This window comes from Poecilia formosa, unplaced genomic scaffold (genome assembly GCF_000485575.1).
Source record: "Poecilia formosa unplaced genomic scaffold, Poecilia_formosa-5.1.2 Scaffold678, whole genome shotgun sequence".
NCBI lineage: Eukaryota > Metazoa > Chordata > Actinopteri > Cyprinodontiformes > Poeciliidae > Poecilia > Poecilia formosa.
In genome coordinates this window covers 123,091-142,244 of record NW_006800617.1, presented here as the reverse complement: position 1 = coordinate 142,244, position 19,154 = coordinate 123,091, and the positions used below count along the sequence as shown (strand labels likewise).

General features: G+C 37.8%; 1 protein-coding gene across 1 annotated transcript in view; it reads left to right on the top strand.

Moving 5' to 3' along the window:
- Positions 1 to 17,594, top strand: part of LOC103130806 (potassium voltage-gated channel subfamily B member 2-like) — a 24,298-nt gene extending 6,704 nt beyond the window's left edge. The window contains exons 3-4 of the mRNA XM_007542311.2: positions 10,488 to 15,245; positions 17,148 to 17,594. Coding sequence (XP_007542373.1) covers positions 10,488 to 12,419 — 1,932 coding nt within the window. The 3' untranslated portion in view covers positions 12,420 to 15,245; positions 17,148 to 17,594. The remainder of the gene's footprint in view (positions 1 to 10,487; positions 15,246 to 17,147) is intronic.
- Positions 17,595 to 19,154: the final 1,560 nt, after the last annotated feature.

Below are 19,154 nucleotides of genomic sequence, written 5' to 3'. Positions count from 1 at the left end.
GGACAATTCCAAGGGTCCAAGGGACAATTCCAAGGGTCAACTGGACTGTGGCTACTGTCCAGTTGCTCACTACCATCACTGTGTGAATGTAGTGTGAAGTGCTTTGTGGTCCTCCAGACTTGATAAATAATATCAAGTCTAGAGGCTATTTATATGTCCAAAAATCTGTCAGCTTTTCATTTATAGTGTGTTTGCATTCCACAGTGTTAGTAAGACGATGTGGGAGCATTATTTTATTAAGGGATAGTGTTTTCCACACTGTAAAACATTTGAAGGTGTAAAACATCACCATCTACAATAACATTTGAAAGTCCACCTACTGCCTTGAAAAAGCAATTGAAGTCAACAAGAACATTGTTTTGCTTTTAACTCAGAAATTAAAGTTCATGAAGTTGATTTAACAAGAGGCAAGTTGTCTAAACATGGTTTTTTAAGTTAATTAATTTTGACTTGTGAGTTTTAACTTAATGCTGCAATTTAAACAAAAAAAAAATCATAATATGCAAGAAAAAAATCCTTCCTGTAGTTATAAAGCATTCATTTCTCTATTAGTTTTACTCACAATATCAAGTTTAAAAAAGTGAAAATACAGTTGACACCATTACTAACACAGCCATGTTTGACAAGTGAAACTATCCCACATGTATTGTTCATGTTGCTGTCCAACACAACACAGTTATGTGGTCCTTCAGACAGAATTTTTAAGTGCTTTTCTTTTACTTGCGTAATGTTTTGAAGTAGCACAACTCTTTCCTGAGTATAATTTTTGGCTACTCTATCCACCTCTGATCATTTCACTGAATGTTTACAACAAACATGCAAAGACACAGACACACACCCACACAATTCAAGGTAAATACTTATTTTATGGACACACGCTGCCTTGTTCTAACGTTATCTTGTACTAGGCCAGTAACAAAAAAACTTTAATGACTTAGTTATTGCTAAAGAACAGTAGCTAAAACTTAAAGAGCTGGAAAACCAAAACATTTCAGTACTGCTCTCAGAAAAAGATTGAGTTGATCCTGAACAAATTGAGAAAGCATGTGTTAAACTTTTCTCCCTATTGACTATGTCGAGAAAAGTCGAGCTCATCCCACGTCCCCATGCTGGAGATTTTTGTTTAATAATAATAAATAAAGTTATCTTTAAAACTAATTACACAGGTGACATCAAGACCCAACAGTAGAGTCAGACGGTAATGAAATTAATCTGGTTGTGTGTGTTGTTATTGTGTCCTGCAAACTTTGCTTTAATTCTATTTTTTCTATTTAATCATAAAAAAAAAAAAATCATAGTTAGGCGAAAGAGAGTCATGGAACAGGAAGAGCAGGTTTCCTGAAGAAAGGGGAAGTTTCCAGCCTGCAGTCAATAAAAATAGTTCTGATTGCTCATTTTGAGCATTAAAGGTTTAAAGAATAAAATCTAAACATTTTGAGTAATTGGATAAAACCCAGAGTAAAATACTTAAATTAATAATGATAACTTATGATTAAACCAATAATTAATATTGGTTTAACCAATGGTTGATGTTGGTTTGATTATAAGAATATTTAACACTTACTCTTGTACTTGTACTTACAGGTGAAAGAAGTAACTGTAACTTTGGTATCAAATAATTGGAATAATGGATTATTTTTGGTTTCTTTTCAGAAATGTCTGTAATAACTCACATCATGATTATAATAAGAGTAACTAATAAGTTATGGTTATTATAATATTATAAGTGAATGCTAAATCAGAGGAACTACAAGGTTATAAATGTGATTTTGACATTGAACTTGAAATATGGTAAAATGTGTAACTGTAACTAAAGGTCACTGATGTTGTGTTGGAGGTAGATGGTAGGTGAAAGGTCAGCACCTCTGCTCTCCTGATAGGAGAGCAGAGGTGACCAAGACATTAGGTCATTAGAACAGACATTATGTCTCCAAGATGGTGATGGATATGAGATCATCTGTCCAAGCAGTCAGTACGGAAGAAACAGGAAGTGGGATTTTTGAGATGCGTGAAGGAAACAGGTGCAGAAGGCAAACAGAGAACTTCAGAAAGTACAGCTCCAAGGGAACAAGGAAGTTCATCTGAAGTTTGAGGCCAACCAAGAGGCAGTTGACGTCAAGGAAAAACGTACGTGAGGAAAGTTGTGTGGCTGCTGACAAGAAATAAAAAGACACCAGACAGGAGGATCGGGATTCTTTGTTCCGCAGCGTTCGAGTCGAGCACACACGGAGATGCAGAATCAACGGAGGGCTACGTGCTAATACCCCGGGACAACGAAGACTGCTCGCTGCACAAGTAAGGAACAAGATCCATTTACCCACAACCCGGGATTCTTATTCGACTGCAGCCCCACACTCAACCCAAAGGATTCCAACGATGCTGCAGTGGACATGGGGAATAGACAAAGATCGCATATGGATAAAGAACTGAGTTCATTGAGGATTCTCACCAGTTCAACTTTGGATCTATTCTAAAAGGATTCTGCCAAGACAAAGACAGGACTCCATCCATGGACGTTAAAGTTCTCTGGTGCCAAAGATCGTCTCTGCACCTGGGTTCAGAGAAACTTTGGGGAGGGTGAAAACTGCCTCCCCAAAGTTTCTATTTAGATTAAGACACAGTGTAGGGTTAAAAGTAGGAGTAATTTCTGAAAATTCTTAAAAGTATTAATTTCTTAATCTTTTATTGAAATGCTGTATGTCTTTCTTCCCTTGCTAAAGCTTGCTAATAAAATACTAAAGTCTAATTTGATGTTGTGGACAGTTAAATTAATTGAGTCAACTAAAAATTAATTCTTCTGATTAATGTGAAATCAATGTCAATGGTCCTAGTAAATTAGGGTGGCTTCGTACGTTCTTTAGTTCAGATAAATAATGACCCTGGAACTTATTCCTAGTCGCTAAAATTATCTAAGCTGTAACAAGTGCACGTTAATAAACAGAGAAAGAGCTACCGTGAACAGACGTGGTTTATGAGCTCGGACACCTTCGGGGCTACTCCGATGTCTGAATCATGGACTGAAGCGGGTCATAACGTCTGGATGAAGGTAGTTAGAGCTTAGACGAATCTTTCTCGCTCCCAGCTTAAACAAAAGTTCTCTACATTCTTATTTGCGGTAATACCCAGGAATTAGAGGCTTTTCGCACTCGTGAGATGGAGAGCTGGTCAGTAGTCAGTCCGCTGGAGTTTGGGAGGAGTTAGGGGCGTGGCTGAGTACTGTGAATTAACAACTATTAAAATGGACATTAGGACTAGTTAGAACTTGCTGAAATCTTTCTTATGTTTTTTTGAGTAACTGGAATAGTTTGTGGTTGTAGGTATAGTGTGTTAGTATAATGAAGGTTGGAACAGGGCACACCCTCCAGGTTGAAAACATTTGCTTTACAAGAGATGGCGTCCTTCATGCCGGTCTGTTGTTGAGAGCGTCATCTCTTCAGCCATCATCTGTTGGGCAGCAGCATCAGAACCAGGGGCTTTAAAAGGCTCAACAGCCTAATAAAGAAGGTTGGTTCTGTTCTGCTCTGGTTCTGTTCTGGTTCTGTTCTGGGATGACTGTGGAGATCATGATTCAATGAAGGATTCTTCATAAAATCAATAAAATTATGGACAACCCTGACCATCCTCTTCAAGAGACTGGCTTGAGTAAACAGAGAATCTTCAGTCAGAGGTTTCTTCAGATTCGCTGTAATACGGACCGCTACAGGAGACCTTTCCTGCCAACAGTCATCACCATCTACAACAACTCTTTAAAGAATCTGAGTTCATGAGTTACAACATTTGGGATTAATAAAGTATTTTTGAATTTGAATATTGATCATTCAGGTACAGCACATTTCTTCTCCTGGTTATAGTCATTTTGACCTTGTAGATGTAAAGCAGTTCACCGTCATTTTCTTTTCTTATTTCCATCCTTTGGCGGTATCTGTCATAGTTGTAATGAATGTAACACATAACAGTTGTGACATCTTCTTGACACATTTCTCAGTTAATATTGTAGGACTAAAGGCATCCAGATTATGATAGCAAGAGCTTTCATGGAGCGGAAAAGACAAGTCTGATCTTATTTTTAAGGAACTGAGGACAATAATGTTGCCTTCCCTGGAATTCAAATACAAACACCTTAACAAGTACCAGACATAAGTCTAATATTCCGTGAAAGGTGTACAAAAACCTATTTATCTTCAGTATTCAAATTTATCTTAACTAACACCAAATTGTAATCCACATTATTTGATTTCTGTATTTTCAGTTGTGGCTTTTGTGTTATAGTGATGAGTACCTTGACTAGTAACAAGCTTCTGTAACTAAGGGAGATTGTTCTACAGTTTATAGAACAATCGACATGAAAATGTATCATAAATAAGGTGAAGAAAACAGGGCAGCTCTGTCTGCAGCTTCTAAGACCTTTAGGAGTTTCCAGAATACATGCTACCTTTTTACTTAACTGCTTAAGCAATATGTTATATATTTATTTTTGACTTAAGCTAATCTTCGAGGCTTAGAACCCAAACCATGTTAGAGAGTTAAAATAAAAACAGTTAATAATTATCGCTGGTAATATTTCAGAAATTGAAAAATAAAATTCTGTTTATTTATCTTAAATATCAAATTCAATTCAGATTCAAAAACAACATAAATAAATAAGAGAAATTAATTATTATTTTAAATATCTAAATAGAATTCTATATTAATACCTCTAGATCTCTGAGTCTTAATGATCAGATTTAAGAAACAGCAGACTGCAGCAATCCCTCATATTGATAATGTATCTAGTGACAGCAGAAAGGAATGTTCACCTTTAACAGGAAGAAATCTCTAGCAGAAGCTGAGCCTGAATCAGTGTGAGCTGCCATCTGTCACAACCAACAGGGAGAAAATAAAGCACAATACAACTGATCCAGTGCTGCTAGATTTAACACAGAGTACTTTCTATGTTAAATGTATCTTTCTTTAGTCATACTAACCACTTTCACACTCAAATCAGACCCTCCCAGCCACAAACACAGAGCTTGGGGTTTTAAGTTGCTGACCCAAGGGGAAGAAACAGAAATCAAACCCACAATGTTCTGTTTACTAGACAATTACTCTAGCCCTAGCGTAGTGCACCTGTGGCTCAGTGGAAAAACATTCATAATACTTCCAGTCAGAAGAAATATGTTGGTCAAAGTAAAAGATTATACTCAGTCCAAGCCTGCCAGCACTGTGAATCATATTCAACCTGTTTATAGGGGAAACAAGAGGGACAGAGAAGTCTCTCAAGTTTTCTAACCACATATTGTACAGTCAGTCAGGACTGTTTCAAATCAGGACCTGTACACCTTTCCCCATCTTCCATTTTTATTTCCCATCATATCCAGTTCCTCCCCATTTATTAAAACTATTGTGAAATATTACAGTGTCCAGTGGTACTTGGGATACTGTGCCTTATTTAAATAGAGCTGCGAACATTCAGTATAACAGTTGTTGAAAATTTGGAGGTCATTGGATTGATTCATGTCTGAATTACCTCCCTGTAAGAATGGATCAGAATGAGGCATATAAATAGAAAATGAGATTTGCAGAAACAGCAGCTTTCCTATGGATCCTTGTTCTTCCAGAAATACTTCTAAGTATTGATTAGGACTTGGGTTTCTCTTTATCCACCTCATTTTCCTTCTGTTTGTTTCCTTATTCTGGATCATACATGACTTCTAATAAGTCAACCAATGGGATTAACTCTAAAGCAATATCTATCTATCTATCTATCTATCTATCTATCTATCCATCTTTTTATTCTTGGTGACATCAGAGAAGGGTTACTGAATCCCAAAATCTAAGGCTTGAGTTCTTTCACCTTAATTCTTCCTCTACCGACTAGCTTCTAAAGCAGCTTGTATGTTCCAAGTAATTCTTAGAATCTGCCCTGGGTGCCAAGGTCACAGCATTTGGCAGCCATTAAGCCATTAAGATTCTGCAAGGTGGCCAAGCTTGGTTACGCCTGCTCTTCACTTGTTTTTTCTTTATATCTTTTTTCTGCATCTTTCTTCTCTCCTTTTTTCCAACAGTTGTTTTTGACTATGTGTTGCCTTTGATACAGTTATTGAAAATCCACTAAGTGTGGTCCATTCTGCTGTATGAACTGTAAAGCAAAGCGTTTCCTGGAATGACCCTGTAAGCCTAGGCAATCTTTGAACAGGTTTGGCTGATACAATCAGCCACATGACTTCATGACTCTAAGTAACGTAAATGCTGAATAAATGCACTTCAACTAAATATTTCCTCATTGGCTTCATACTCAAAAATTACAGACATTTGGTCATTATTGCTGTGCTCAATGTGTGAATCTCAGTGGAGGGTGGTTTAGCTCCCCCTGAAGGAGTCATAGCTCCCCAATAAAATATCAGATTATTATTTTCTTATCCATCTAATTTAATATTTTTTAATATGTGGTTGTCATATTTTCCTCGCAAAACACAACTAATTAAAAAAAAACATCTAATTATTATCAATATCGACTGATATGAAATGCATATATCCTGATTTCAGTCTTATTGTCAACCCTATATAAAAAAAAAAAAAAAAAAACGACTGATATGAAATGCATATATCCTGATTTCAGTCATATTGTCAACCCCATATATATATGCTTTAATTAAATAGCAAAATGTCACATATTCTCTAGCCACTTTAATGGTGACTGTTGCAGCTGTCTGGGTTCTCAGTGCACCTCTGTTTGTGTTGAGAACAGTAAGAACAAATGATCCATTGTAACACTCTCAATAAAACGCCTAGTCTTCCCTTAGCACCTGGAGCCACCACTCATATATCTTAGTGCATCCCAGTTAGTATCAAACATGGCTCACACGAGTCCTGAGCCAGCATTTACTATGTGAAGATGTTTGTCATAAAACATGAATCCTTTCCCTACTGAATCCTTTCTCTGTTTGTTATTAGCTGTGCAAAATTAATGTGGAAAGAAAATATTTGGAAATTACAATGAATGGTATCCTGCTGGAGTGGGTTGTGCAGGATACTGAGCGGGCCAGATGTTGATTCAGCTCCACAGGCACCTGAAGGCCTGTGATTTCCCCACACAGTGCTGGTGATGTTCAGCTGTCTCTCTGTCACACAGCCTGGCATCCTGTAGAGAGCTATATTTCCCTACATTTGTTTTCCCAGCATGATATCACACATGGATTATGTTCAAATGTGTAACAACTCAAAAATTTTTCTTCTTAGTCTTCCAATAATTATCCGACAATCTGGCCTCTATGAAATCTGATATGTCAAACACTTTAAAACACACTAATCCACAAATCAGATATTATTTATATTACATATGTATGTAGTTTCATTTAGAAGTCATTTTTGCCTTTTCATTGTATTATAAGGTAGCAGTGTCCATTACTCTAAACAGGAATAGACATGCAGCTTCATTTGATACCTACCTTTTCTTAGTGTGGTCATTTACAGCTTGATTCTTTCTGTCCTGGGCGAAAACCACTTCTGACCTCTCTTTATCCTTTCTATAGTTAGCAGCTGAATCCTATTACAATTATCTTGAAGTGTCCTCTCAAAGGCTGTAGGGGAAAGACTTGGAGCTCACTTGACTAACGCATGACAAAGGTTGTATATAAAATAATTGTAGATTGTCTTTGAACACTATTCTAATAGTTGAATCATAAAAAAGTAATTTTATGTTGAGCTACGTTTTAAGAAACATTAACTGTGGAAACAACTAGGAAGAGGGAAAACAATTAAATACCATCTGTCATTTCATTCAGCCAGTCTCTCATCAGTTTGTGCTTTCTGCAATACATCCAGCGACAAAATGTAATTTACTTTCCTAGGAAAACTCTCAGTTTAAAGCAGTTTGTTTAATTTAAAAATCACAGTCAAATCACTGTTACATCATTAAAGATTTCTATTTTGAGAGCAGAGACAGGACACATTACAGTACGGTGTGTAGAGTACAGTGTGCACATGTTAAATGTAATGTGCATTGATAAATAATCTTATTTTATTACTACATTTTGTTGGACCATTTTAGCAAGAACCCCTCTCCCTTCCCTGTATTGATGTAGATGATGTCGATGAAGATGTTCAAATTTTATTTGGATAAAATTATCACTGAAAAAAAAGTATTTTTACAATAGGAAATATTGGCAACTACCCCAGTTATTTGTCTTTAAATAACCACACTTTTTGTTGAGTTTATTGTTGAGTAGGCAAAACAAAATTTTTTTGGCCCTCAAGTCTTTTTGACAATTTTGGCCCATGTGACAAAACATTTAGACAGCCCTGCCGTAAATGTTTAATGCGTGAACCAGTTCTTTAATGAAACCTGAGTTTAATATCTGCACCTTGCTATTTTTATCCTGTAAGCAAAACATTCTATACTCTTGTGCTTCAATTGATGTGTATCCAATAAATTTTCATTTTAAGTATTTTCATGTTATTATGGAGATACTTAGTTGAACAAATGCCCGAGCTTCTCGTTTGGAACAGCTGAGTCTCATAAAACACGATTGATCATGATAATGAGTCTGAATCTGCTTGTCTTGGCTCAAATATTTCTGAATAAATAGAATATTGACTGCAATAAACCATGAAAATGTCATCAAAATAATTGTAGTTACTTTATAATAAGAGCAAAACACTAAATCTGTTTGACATTATTCATAGTATCTGATTTGTGATCATTATTTGTGTGTTAATTCAACTACCTTTGAGATCTAATTCATACCTGACAGTCTGATCTACTGTCCACTGGCTGTGAAGCCTGTGTAGCACAAATTTCATTATAGTTGTCATAGAACCATCAGGGTGTACTTAGGGTCTTTGTTGATGTTCTCATGGAGACCAGAATTCACATCATCATGGACAGTCATGCTTCTAGTCAGATGGTGGCGTATATATTTAACATAGAAAATGATGAGTAACATCAAAGAAAAACAACAATGATGCTTGTTTAGAAAAAAATAACTTAATACAGGAAACATCTGGTGTCACATCTCTTAGTGACACCATGAATGCAGACACAAATTAATATTCTGGTGAGAAATGATCATTCTTGACTTTAATTTTAAAGAGTGATCATCACCAATTAGTACCTATTATTTCGGTACAATGCGTTGGGTACAATTTGGATCACAATCAGTCAAACCTATGCGTCCCACCAATATTAATTCTGTTGGGAGGATATCTGAATTTGAATTACTCTGTGTCTGAAATACAGCTTATAATTTCATTTGGCATATGTCTGCTATATTTTAATGTCAGTCTGCACAAATTGAGTAGGAGGGAAAAGGCCAGACTAACATGTCCTGTGTCTTCTCCCGAGTCTCCTCCCAGTGGGACGTGCCTGGATCACCTCACGAGGGAGGCGTCCAGGAGGCATCCTAACCAAATGCCTGAGCCTCCTCAACTGGCTCCTCTTGACATGGAGCAGCAGTGGCTCTACACTAAGTCCTTCCTGGGTGACCAAGCTTCTCACCTTATTACTAAGAGAGAGCCCGGACACCCTGTGGAGAAAACTCATTTTGACTGCTTGTATCTGTGATTTTGTTCTGTCACTATCCAGACCATAGAGGGGGACAGGAATGTGCCCGCATTATTGCTCTTATTACATGGCATAAGAGGAGACAGCTGCCAGCACTGCAATGCCAGAGTGTTAACTATCGTGGTTTCTCAGATGAACGTTCAGACTCCATCTCAGATCACTCACCTACCGGAGTCAGACCCACAGATCTCCAGCAGTTCCCTGGACAAATCTAATCAATCTGGCAGCCTTTAATTTTCCATCACCTTGTTCGTGCAGAACTGAGTTCAAAACTGCTCTGTCTTCTTCTGCGCTCCCAACCATCAAATCAAACAAATCATCTGTCAAGATGTCATCCAGCCCTCAGAGATACAAGGATCACATTAGGATTAATCTTCAACCACACGCTCAATCCCACTCACCTCTTCCTGGCGGATACTATGCTCCTCATCAGCAATATCTGGTTCATCTCCATTTCTCCAACCTACCTCTGACTGTCTGCCCTCACAGTGCGCTGTCTGTCCTGGTTCCCTGGTTACTTATCCACCCAAGAACTTCATCATTGAACATTTCATACATTTTATATTTTGTAATAAACTTTTTAAAACTGATTTGTTGGTGTGGGTCAAAAATATTTCCAAAACCCTGACATTATACTACTTGAAATTAATTTGATGTTTTATAAGATACTTATACTGGAATGCTAGGAAAACTGACACTAAAAAACAGAACTCAAATACTTGAAAAGTTTTATTACATAAAAGTATTTCATTAGAATTCAACTAAGGAAACAAAGACAATAGACATCCATCGCTGTTAGTTCACGAAAAGGAATGCCACATCTATTATTACGATACCAGGTTTGCTCAAACATAAAAAAAATCTACAACTTGTCTTAAATGTAACTATAAAATGATGCATCTTAAAAAGCCATCTAACATTCTTCATTGCTGTGTTTCTCTTACAGGTCCTGGCCATGGTCTCCATCCTGTTTATTATCATCTCCACCATCTCATTATCTCTCAACACTCTGCCAGAGCTTCAGGTTGTTGATGAGTTTGGCCAGTTCAATGATAACCCCAATCTAGCCCATGTAGAAGCAGTGTGCATTGCCTGGTTCACTATGGAGTACCTGCTTCGGCTGCTGTCAGCACCTAATAAATGGAACTTCATCAAAGCACCACTGAATATCATAGATTTGCTGGCTATATTGCCTTATTATGTGACCCTCTGCCTAACTGAATCTAACAAGAGTGTGTTGCAGTTCCAGAATGTGCGCCGTGTTGTCCAGATTTTCCGTATTATGAGGATCTTAAGAATCCTTAAACTGGCTAGGCATTCAACAGGACTCCAGTCCTTGGGTTTCACATTGCGAAGAAGCTATAATGAGCTGGGTTTGCTGATTCTTTTCTTGGCTATGGGCATTATGATCTTCTCTAGCTTAGTGTTCTTTGCTGAGAAGGATGAGGATGCAACTAAATTCACAAGCATCCCTGCTTCCTTTTGGTGGGCCACTATTACAATGACAACTGTTGGATATGGAGACATCTATCCACAAACCCTGCTTGGCAAAATTGTAGGAGGGCTTTGCTGTATAGCAGGTGTGCTAGTCATTGCTCTTCCCATCCCCATAATTGTCAACAACTTCTCCGAGTTCTACCGAGAACAGAAGAGGCAAGAAAAGGCTATTAAGAGAAGAGAAGCTCTTGAAAGAGCCAAAAGAAGTGGAAGCATTGTTTCGATTAATTTGAAAGATGCATTTGCCCGTAGTATGGAACTCACAGATGTGCTGGTAGAAAAAAAAGAGGAAAGCAAATGTCCAGTAGACAACCACCTGTCCCCGAGTCGTTGGAGCTACCACAAACATTACTCCAATACTGATGTCAGTAGCCCACCAAAGTCCCAGCCGTACCAAGAGGTTACACAGTGGGCTTCCCCTGGAGCAGGAAAACCACAGTTGAATAAAACTTCTCCTCGACACCTTATTGCAAAGCAACTTGACAGTCCTTACAACAAGACAGGAACCACCCAGGACCAGCAAGACAAACGTATAGAGGAGCCGATAAACATGGATATTTTGACCTCTAGTCAAACCCAACCAGCTTCACCTAAAGTCGGCAATAGGGAGAAACTTGTTGCTGTGGTTGATTCTTCAGCTGAAAAAGAAGAAAAAAGTTCTCTGTTACCAAGTGTAGAGGGAGGTCATTGTAGTCTAAGGCACTCTATCCCCCCTCCCTTAGATTTAAGTCAAATCAGCACAATGGAAGCATGTCAACGCCTAGACAGTGACCAACCAATGACAATAATCAAAGAGGGTTTGTATGAATTTGTGTCCACTCCCCAAAGACCAACAACTGAAGAAAAACCATTAGTACCACAGAGAGTGAAAGATTATAGCAGTCCTCAAACAATTACAACTCTAAATGTGGACTTCATTGGATCGGAAGGTGATGTTCTTACAGCAATTATGACACCATTAGCAACCAAAGACTCCACTAGCTCACCCAAGGTTGATCGTTCTGAAGATGTGTTTTCTGTGTTCTCTACTTCTCCCAGTTCTGCTACACCTGACATAACATCTGTGCTAACAATACCACAGTCTCCATCCCTGTCACAGGAGTCTGCCCGCCCTGTTGGGGAGAGTTCCATAATCAGGAGCTTAGAAGGTGAAGGGCAGCACACAAGCTTAAGCCAACAGGGGAGGAATCACATGGAAAGGGCTGCTAGTGGCTCTAGCTCAGCTAAAGCAAGCCCACTCAACTGCACACATGAGCTAGTGACTATGAGAGAGACAGATGGAGGAGGAGACACAGAGGGGAAAGGACAGGGTGGGGAAAAACAAGAAAATCACATTGCTTTGGATGGAAGTTTGACACCACCCTGTGAAACAAGTATGTGAGCTCAAGGATAAGGATAGATTGAAAACAGAGATAGAAAAAACAAATGAAAAAAAGAACAAAAGCTTGTGGAATGGATGGTCATGACTTTGTTAAGAGTGATGGATGGTTACCTGACTGAGACCTACTCCATGTTCAAAAGGACACTGAACGCACAAATTGTGGAAGCACAAAAATAGATGTTATTTAAAGAAAGAAAAAAGAAACTTCTGTCAATTTTAATGAGCACCAATTTTGTTTGTTCTAATTGTTTGAACACAAACCTGTACAATGACATGACTGAGAACAAAAAATGACAAACAGCTAATTTTGTAAGACTCAGAAGAAAGCAAAACAACGCCTTGAGTAAATGAAAATATTTGTGAGTGTCATGATTTTTTTTGTTTGAATGCAATTTTGTCTGTTTGGAAAAAGAGAGTGTAATTTCCCTCTTGTTTTGTACTCTGCAGTTTTTGCTTAGAATGGGCAACAGGTAACAGTAAAAGCAGCATGACATTTTAGTTTTTGAATTTGTCAAAGCAACTTTAACACAGATTCAACAAATGCAGAAAAACATTCATCACCTAATATACTCCATGGTTGATCTTCCCATCTGTTGGTGAGTGAATTAAAGACGTAAGCATCTGAACAATACAGTACATGGGGGTGGGGTTGATGACCTTTGTTCTGTTTTATGAATATTTAAATTTTTGTAACGTTTTCTATCTTTCTTGTTTTGTATATTCCTGTACCGACAGAGAACTGAATCTTTATGATAAAATAAGTAAAAGGAGCTGTAATCACTCCTGTATTCATCACTGTATGCACACTTTTCAAATTGGAATATTTGAAAATTTCTGACAGGCAGCATTTCTTTCCAGCAACCCTGGAAATGAAAAATATAACAAATCTACAGTCATTTTCAATAAATCAGAATATGTGTTACAATGGGGTTTGTTTGTCAGATTAAAATAACCTTTCAAAAATAACAACTTTAAAGCAGATATTAAGCATACTTTTTATTAAGCCCAAATTCTGTATTGTTTTTTTATTACCCTATATTCTAATTTTAAATTTCATGTTTTCTTTACATGTAAGCAGAAAATCATCATGATTAACATAAATAAAGGCTTGAAAACAGTGTGTAATGTGTTTCACCTGGTGAACTGAGTTACTAAAGTAAATACAATTCTTATTTATTGAATATGACTCTATTGAGAAAGATTTATACTGTTATTGTTGTACGGATTGTGTAATCAACCTTGGCTCTTGTCTTTTAGTTATTTCACTCGTGTCTGTAATAAAATCCCAGACTGCACATCCAACTTCAGATTTGGACATGCATCTCAAGAAACAGTCCAACCAGTGGAACTAAAGCTTTACTGTTGCAGTTTTTTTCCTACCTCTGCCACACAAGGAGGTAGGATGAAATAAATTCCTCCCTCTGCCTGCAGAATTTCTTCTGCAGGCAGAGGGACACACAGAAGCCTATATGTAAATTGAGTTATGCTTAACTATTTACATACAGGTTTCTGTGTGTCTTTTTGAATACTGCATTCCACTTTCTGCTGTTCTTATCTGTGGTTTCATTACAGACATCCTCTACTTCCTTTAAAACAACTTATTTGATTTATTGTTTGACAAAACTCTTCTCTGAGTTGCTGTCATACCCAACCAGTTCTTACTTTGAACTTTTTCACCTGTAACTAAAGCTTATGAAGTGTAAAACTTGAGGGTGCCCAGATACTGTGATTCTCCTTTGTAGAATAATCCACAGACACAATTGAGCTCTTTCTCAGTGTAGAACATTTCATTTTTTTTATGCTTCACCGAACCCCCCAAAACTTCTTCTCAATCCTTTTTCCCCATCTGGGGGAACCCTTCACAGTAAAACATCACCCTTCAAAATAAAACATTTCCCAAACATTTTACATTTTCATTATTCCAATTTTCACTCTTACACTACTTCCCCCTTACAACAAAAAAAGTGTCCCCACTTCAAACATAGCAAATGAAATGGGCTGATTTAGTCCAACAAGAAAACAGCCATTTTCATAAACCAGAATCATACTATTATATGGTACAGCAATGAACTATTATCACGGGGGACCTTTCACAGTAAAACATCACCCTTCAAAAGAAAACATTTCCAAAACATTTTACATTTTCATTACTCCAATTTTCACTCTTACAGAAGCATGTAATGATTATGAAATGGTCTCTCACTCTCTGAGGCTGCAATACTTCACAGGGCTGAGTAACCTTATGCAAATGAAACATGCAAATGCTTTCATACACAAACTAATGTCAGCATGCCCATTTTTATAAGCATTTCATAGAGACTGAAAATCCCTTTTTACCATGCTCCCTAACTGGGATGAGGCAAAGCCTGGCTTCACTCCCCACCTTCAAATGGAATTGTTTTGAATCTTTATTGCATGTTTTAGCTGCAGTTTTAAACTCAAACTTGTCATGTACAATAAACAATTGTTTCCTGGTATTTCAATATAAAGTGGTTTGATGGAATTGTTTTCAAATCTCCTGGCCTTGCAATGGGCTGCATGGTGATGCTGTTGTTGAAACTTTTTTCTTGCAGCAAGAAGATTGTGGTTTTAAATCCCAGCCTGCGTCTTTCTGCATGTTCCTTCTGTGCTTGCACAGGTTTCCCTCGGGTACTCCTGCTTTCACACACGGTCCAAAAATATGCCTTTTGTTTCTTTTTGTCTTTATGAGTGCCTGGTTTTTTGTTCTGTAATAGACTGGTGACCTTTACAGGGAATTGGGTTTATTTGACTCTTAGGATCTGATAGCAACTGCGCTATGCTTCAAAAATATTGCATATGATCATGGTTATTAGAAAACCTGGATTCAAAAGAAGATCAAATAGAAATAAATAACCACGAGTTTCAGAGAAAATTCTAAGAAAAATATTCTGAATCATTTGAAGAATAACACGACTTAAACTTTTCTATGAGGTTTGTTAAAACAGTGCCCTCTACAGGCTTTCTTCGGTACACAAAGTGGTGTGAGCCACAGAAGCAGAAACAATAATTATTCTAATTAATTCTGGGTTTTCACTTCTAGTAATTCAGTTTAAATTTAATGGACTAGTCAGAAGGTAAAATGTAAATTAGTAAAGTCCAGTGACTTCCAACTCACTTCATATATGTATGTTACATTTTTTGTTCAAAATAATTAGTTCAATTTTTATAAAATAAACATTGTACTCTGTGAAGTATATTTAGAACATCGGTGCCTTCACATAAATGAATTTATGAGAAGGTGAAAAATATAATTTAGAATTTATAAGGATTGCATTTTATTAATTCTAACTTCATACTTGTACTCACAGAATTTCTCAAATAACATTGTTAATTCTTTTACTGCTCTGTTGTCCAACATAATTCAGTAAACTAAAAAGTGCCCACAATAGCCGAGGTCCAAGTACTGTCATTCACAATATCATTTTGTAGTTTGCCTCTTTTTTAGAGAACATATACACTTGAGCTCTGTTTGTTAAAAAGCTTAGCTTGGTTTATTTGTGTCTCTTAGTGATAAAAAATTTAATGTAACATGGTATTAACCCATTTAATCCCACCGGCAACAAATGTTGCAATACATTTTTTCTTATTTATGGAAGCTCTAGAAGAACTGTTTTTAGCAGCTAATTGAAGTTTTAAAATCAAACAATAGTGTGTCTACTCTATATCAATTTCATGTATATAGTGTGAAAGGTCACATGACCAGACCTCTATACTTCCTGCCTGTGGTAAATGTCTGTCATAAACCTGTCCAAGAGGAAGTCTGTAAAATACTTTAATAAACAAATATGAATAAAATATTTTGAACATATGTTCTTTCAAGTGTTTTCTACTGATATGTAAAGAAAATTGTATCACTTCATTCATATTTTGATCATAAGAAGAGTGAATGTAAACATGGCAACAATTGTTGCCGCTAGCATAATACATATAGACAGCACAATGCTGTCTGTCAATGGTTTGCTGTTTATTCTATATGCCTTGCTATTACCATACAGCTTAAAACTATCAGATATTTTAGATCTTCTAGACCTGAAGGAACCTCAAAATGATGTATTCTTCATCCGACAGTTGAAAACCCCCCCTCTTTCAGCCTCCCAACAGGCGATCCTTTACACAAAGTCTGGCCTATGCACTGAATGACGACTACGAGATGATGCCTCTCCTGAAATTAGTTTAGGACAAGGCAAAGGTCTTGTTCTTGGTCTGGTGGAACAGGGGGAATGTCCTCTCAGATGCAGATTTGTTCATACTAACATTTTTACCTGATTTTGCCTCTTTGAAGAAATAACTAAATGAGGTCAAAGGTCACTTGGCACATTGAGACTATGACATCTGCTGGATGTGGCATTGAATCTTTATGTATCTAAAATATTTCTGAACACTCTTGTAACCATTCTTTGTTATAATTGGTTATGCATGTCATGATTTTTCTTATTTTTGTATGTGTATAAATGGGCCATATTTGTGTAATTCAGACTATGCTGTTTCCCACCGGCAACAATTGTTGCCGAGTATAAAACCTAAAATTTCACTAACATAACCAACATAAAAAGTTTCATAAATATCATGTGTTAGGAAGGTCCAAGAATTGAAACGCATGCATTTATTTTGCAGGAAAAAATTTGGGATTAAACAAAATCCCAACAAAAGATAAACTCCAGATTCATAAAATGTACCTAGATTAATTTTAGAGATTGTAAAAATTAGGTTGCTAAAACTAAAATGATTTGTCCTCCAGGGTTACATAGCCTATAAGCTATTGACTTGAGAATCAAACATATGGGGAAAAAAATCCTCTGCTTCAGCACACATAAGATAGTGTGTGAATCTGGAAGATAACTTATTTTTGTCTTTCCTGAACACCATGGGAACAAATTCCGTTCCACAGTTTGTGTTAGTATGAGTTATTCTTCGCACAGTAGCACACCAGAGGGCAAATAAAAAACCAGGCACTGAAAACCTTGAACTATCCTCACTGCTTGAATTCCGTTGTTGTACTCTTATCATTCCACTGTTTTTCCATCTGCTTTTTATGTTCATAAAATGACTACAAGATGCCAGTGAGTTAGTTTATGTAAATAAGTAAATGTTGCTCATAATGACTTTTGATTCTGTTACAAAATGACAGAAAAATAAATGTGTTCATTCAAACATTGTCTTTCTAGGATGTCTTTTTTTGCTGCGCCTCAAAAACAGGGAAATTAAATCAGCAATGAGGCAATGAATCACAAATCAGCCATCCTAAGTTAAGCATCTAAAATAATATTTTTTAAATGACTTCCAAATAACATGACATTTGTAGACCTCAAACACAAACCAATTTCCAAGAAAGTGTGTATGTGGACAGACTAGACATATTAAGACAAAAGTCTTCACCAGGCCCTTCATGTATAAAGCGTGCGTATGCACAAAAACTGTGCAATGCCATATTTTACGAACAAATCGGCATGTATATAAATTAATTTTGCGTCAAAGTTTGCTACACACACTTTTTCCCTGGTGTGAAAATGTGCGAAAGCCATGCACACTTTTTCTGTGAACAATATCAAACTACAAAGCGTCAAAACTCACCTAAATACACTGAAATCTGACTACATTCAGTGTTATTTAGACCAAGAAGCATCCAATGATTTATTATTATTTTAAGATTTTATTGCTGAAACGTAAACGATGAAACTGAGCCGCATTTATCCTCAGACTATAACCTAACATGAACACCATCCATCCATCCATCCATCCATCCATCCATCCATCCATTTTCTTCAGCTTTTCCGGAGTCGGGTCATGGGGTCAGCAGCCAAAGAAGGGAGGTCCAGACTTCCCTCTCTCCAGCCACTTTTTCCAGCTTCTCCCGGGGAATCCCAAGGCATTCCCAGGCCAGCCGAGCAACATAGTCCCTCCAGCGTGTCCTGGGTTCCCAGGGGCCTCCTCCCGGTGGGACGTGCCCGGGACACCTCACTAGGGAGGCGTCCAGGAGGCATCTTTACCAGATGCCCGAGCCTCAACTGGCTCCTCTTGACGTGGAGGAGCAGCGGCTCTACTCTGAGTCCCTCCTGGATGACCGAGCTTCTCACCCTATCTCTAAGGGAGAGCCCAGCCACCCTGAGGAAGAAACCCATTTCGGCCGCTTGTATCCGTGATCTCGTTCTTTCAGTCATGACCCAAAGCTCATGAACACAGATGAGGGTGGGAACGTAGATCGACCGATAAATCGAGAGCTTCACTTTTTGACTCAGTTCTCTCTTCACCACAACGGACTGATACAGCGCCCGCTTCACGGCAGACGCTGCCCCAATCCGCCTGTCGATCTCCCGCTCTCTTCTTCCCTCATTCGTGAACAAGATCCCAAGATACTTAAACTCCTCCACTTGGAGCAGGACACCCCCACGACCCGAAGAAGGCACTCTACCCTTTTCTGGCTCAAGACCATGGCCTCAGATTTGGAGGCACTGATCCTTATCCCGGCCGCTTCACACTCGGCTGTGAGCTGCTCCAGCGAGAGCTGCAGATCACAACTTGATGAAACCAATAGGACCACATCATCCGCAAAAAGCAGAGACGCGATCCTAAGGCCACCAAACGGATCCCCTCAACACCTTGGCTGCGCCTAGATATTCTATCCATAAAAGTAATAAACAGAATCAGTGACAAAGGCCAGCCTTGGCGGAGTCCAACTCTCACCGGAAACAAATCTACAAAACAAATATAGACAAG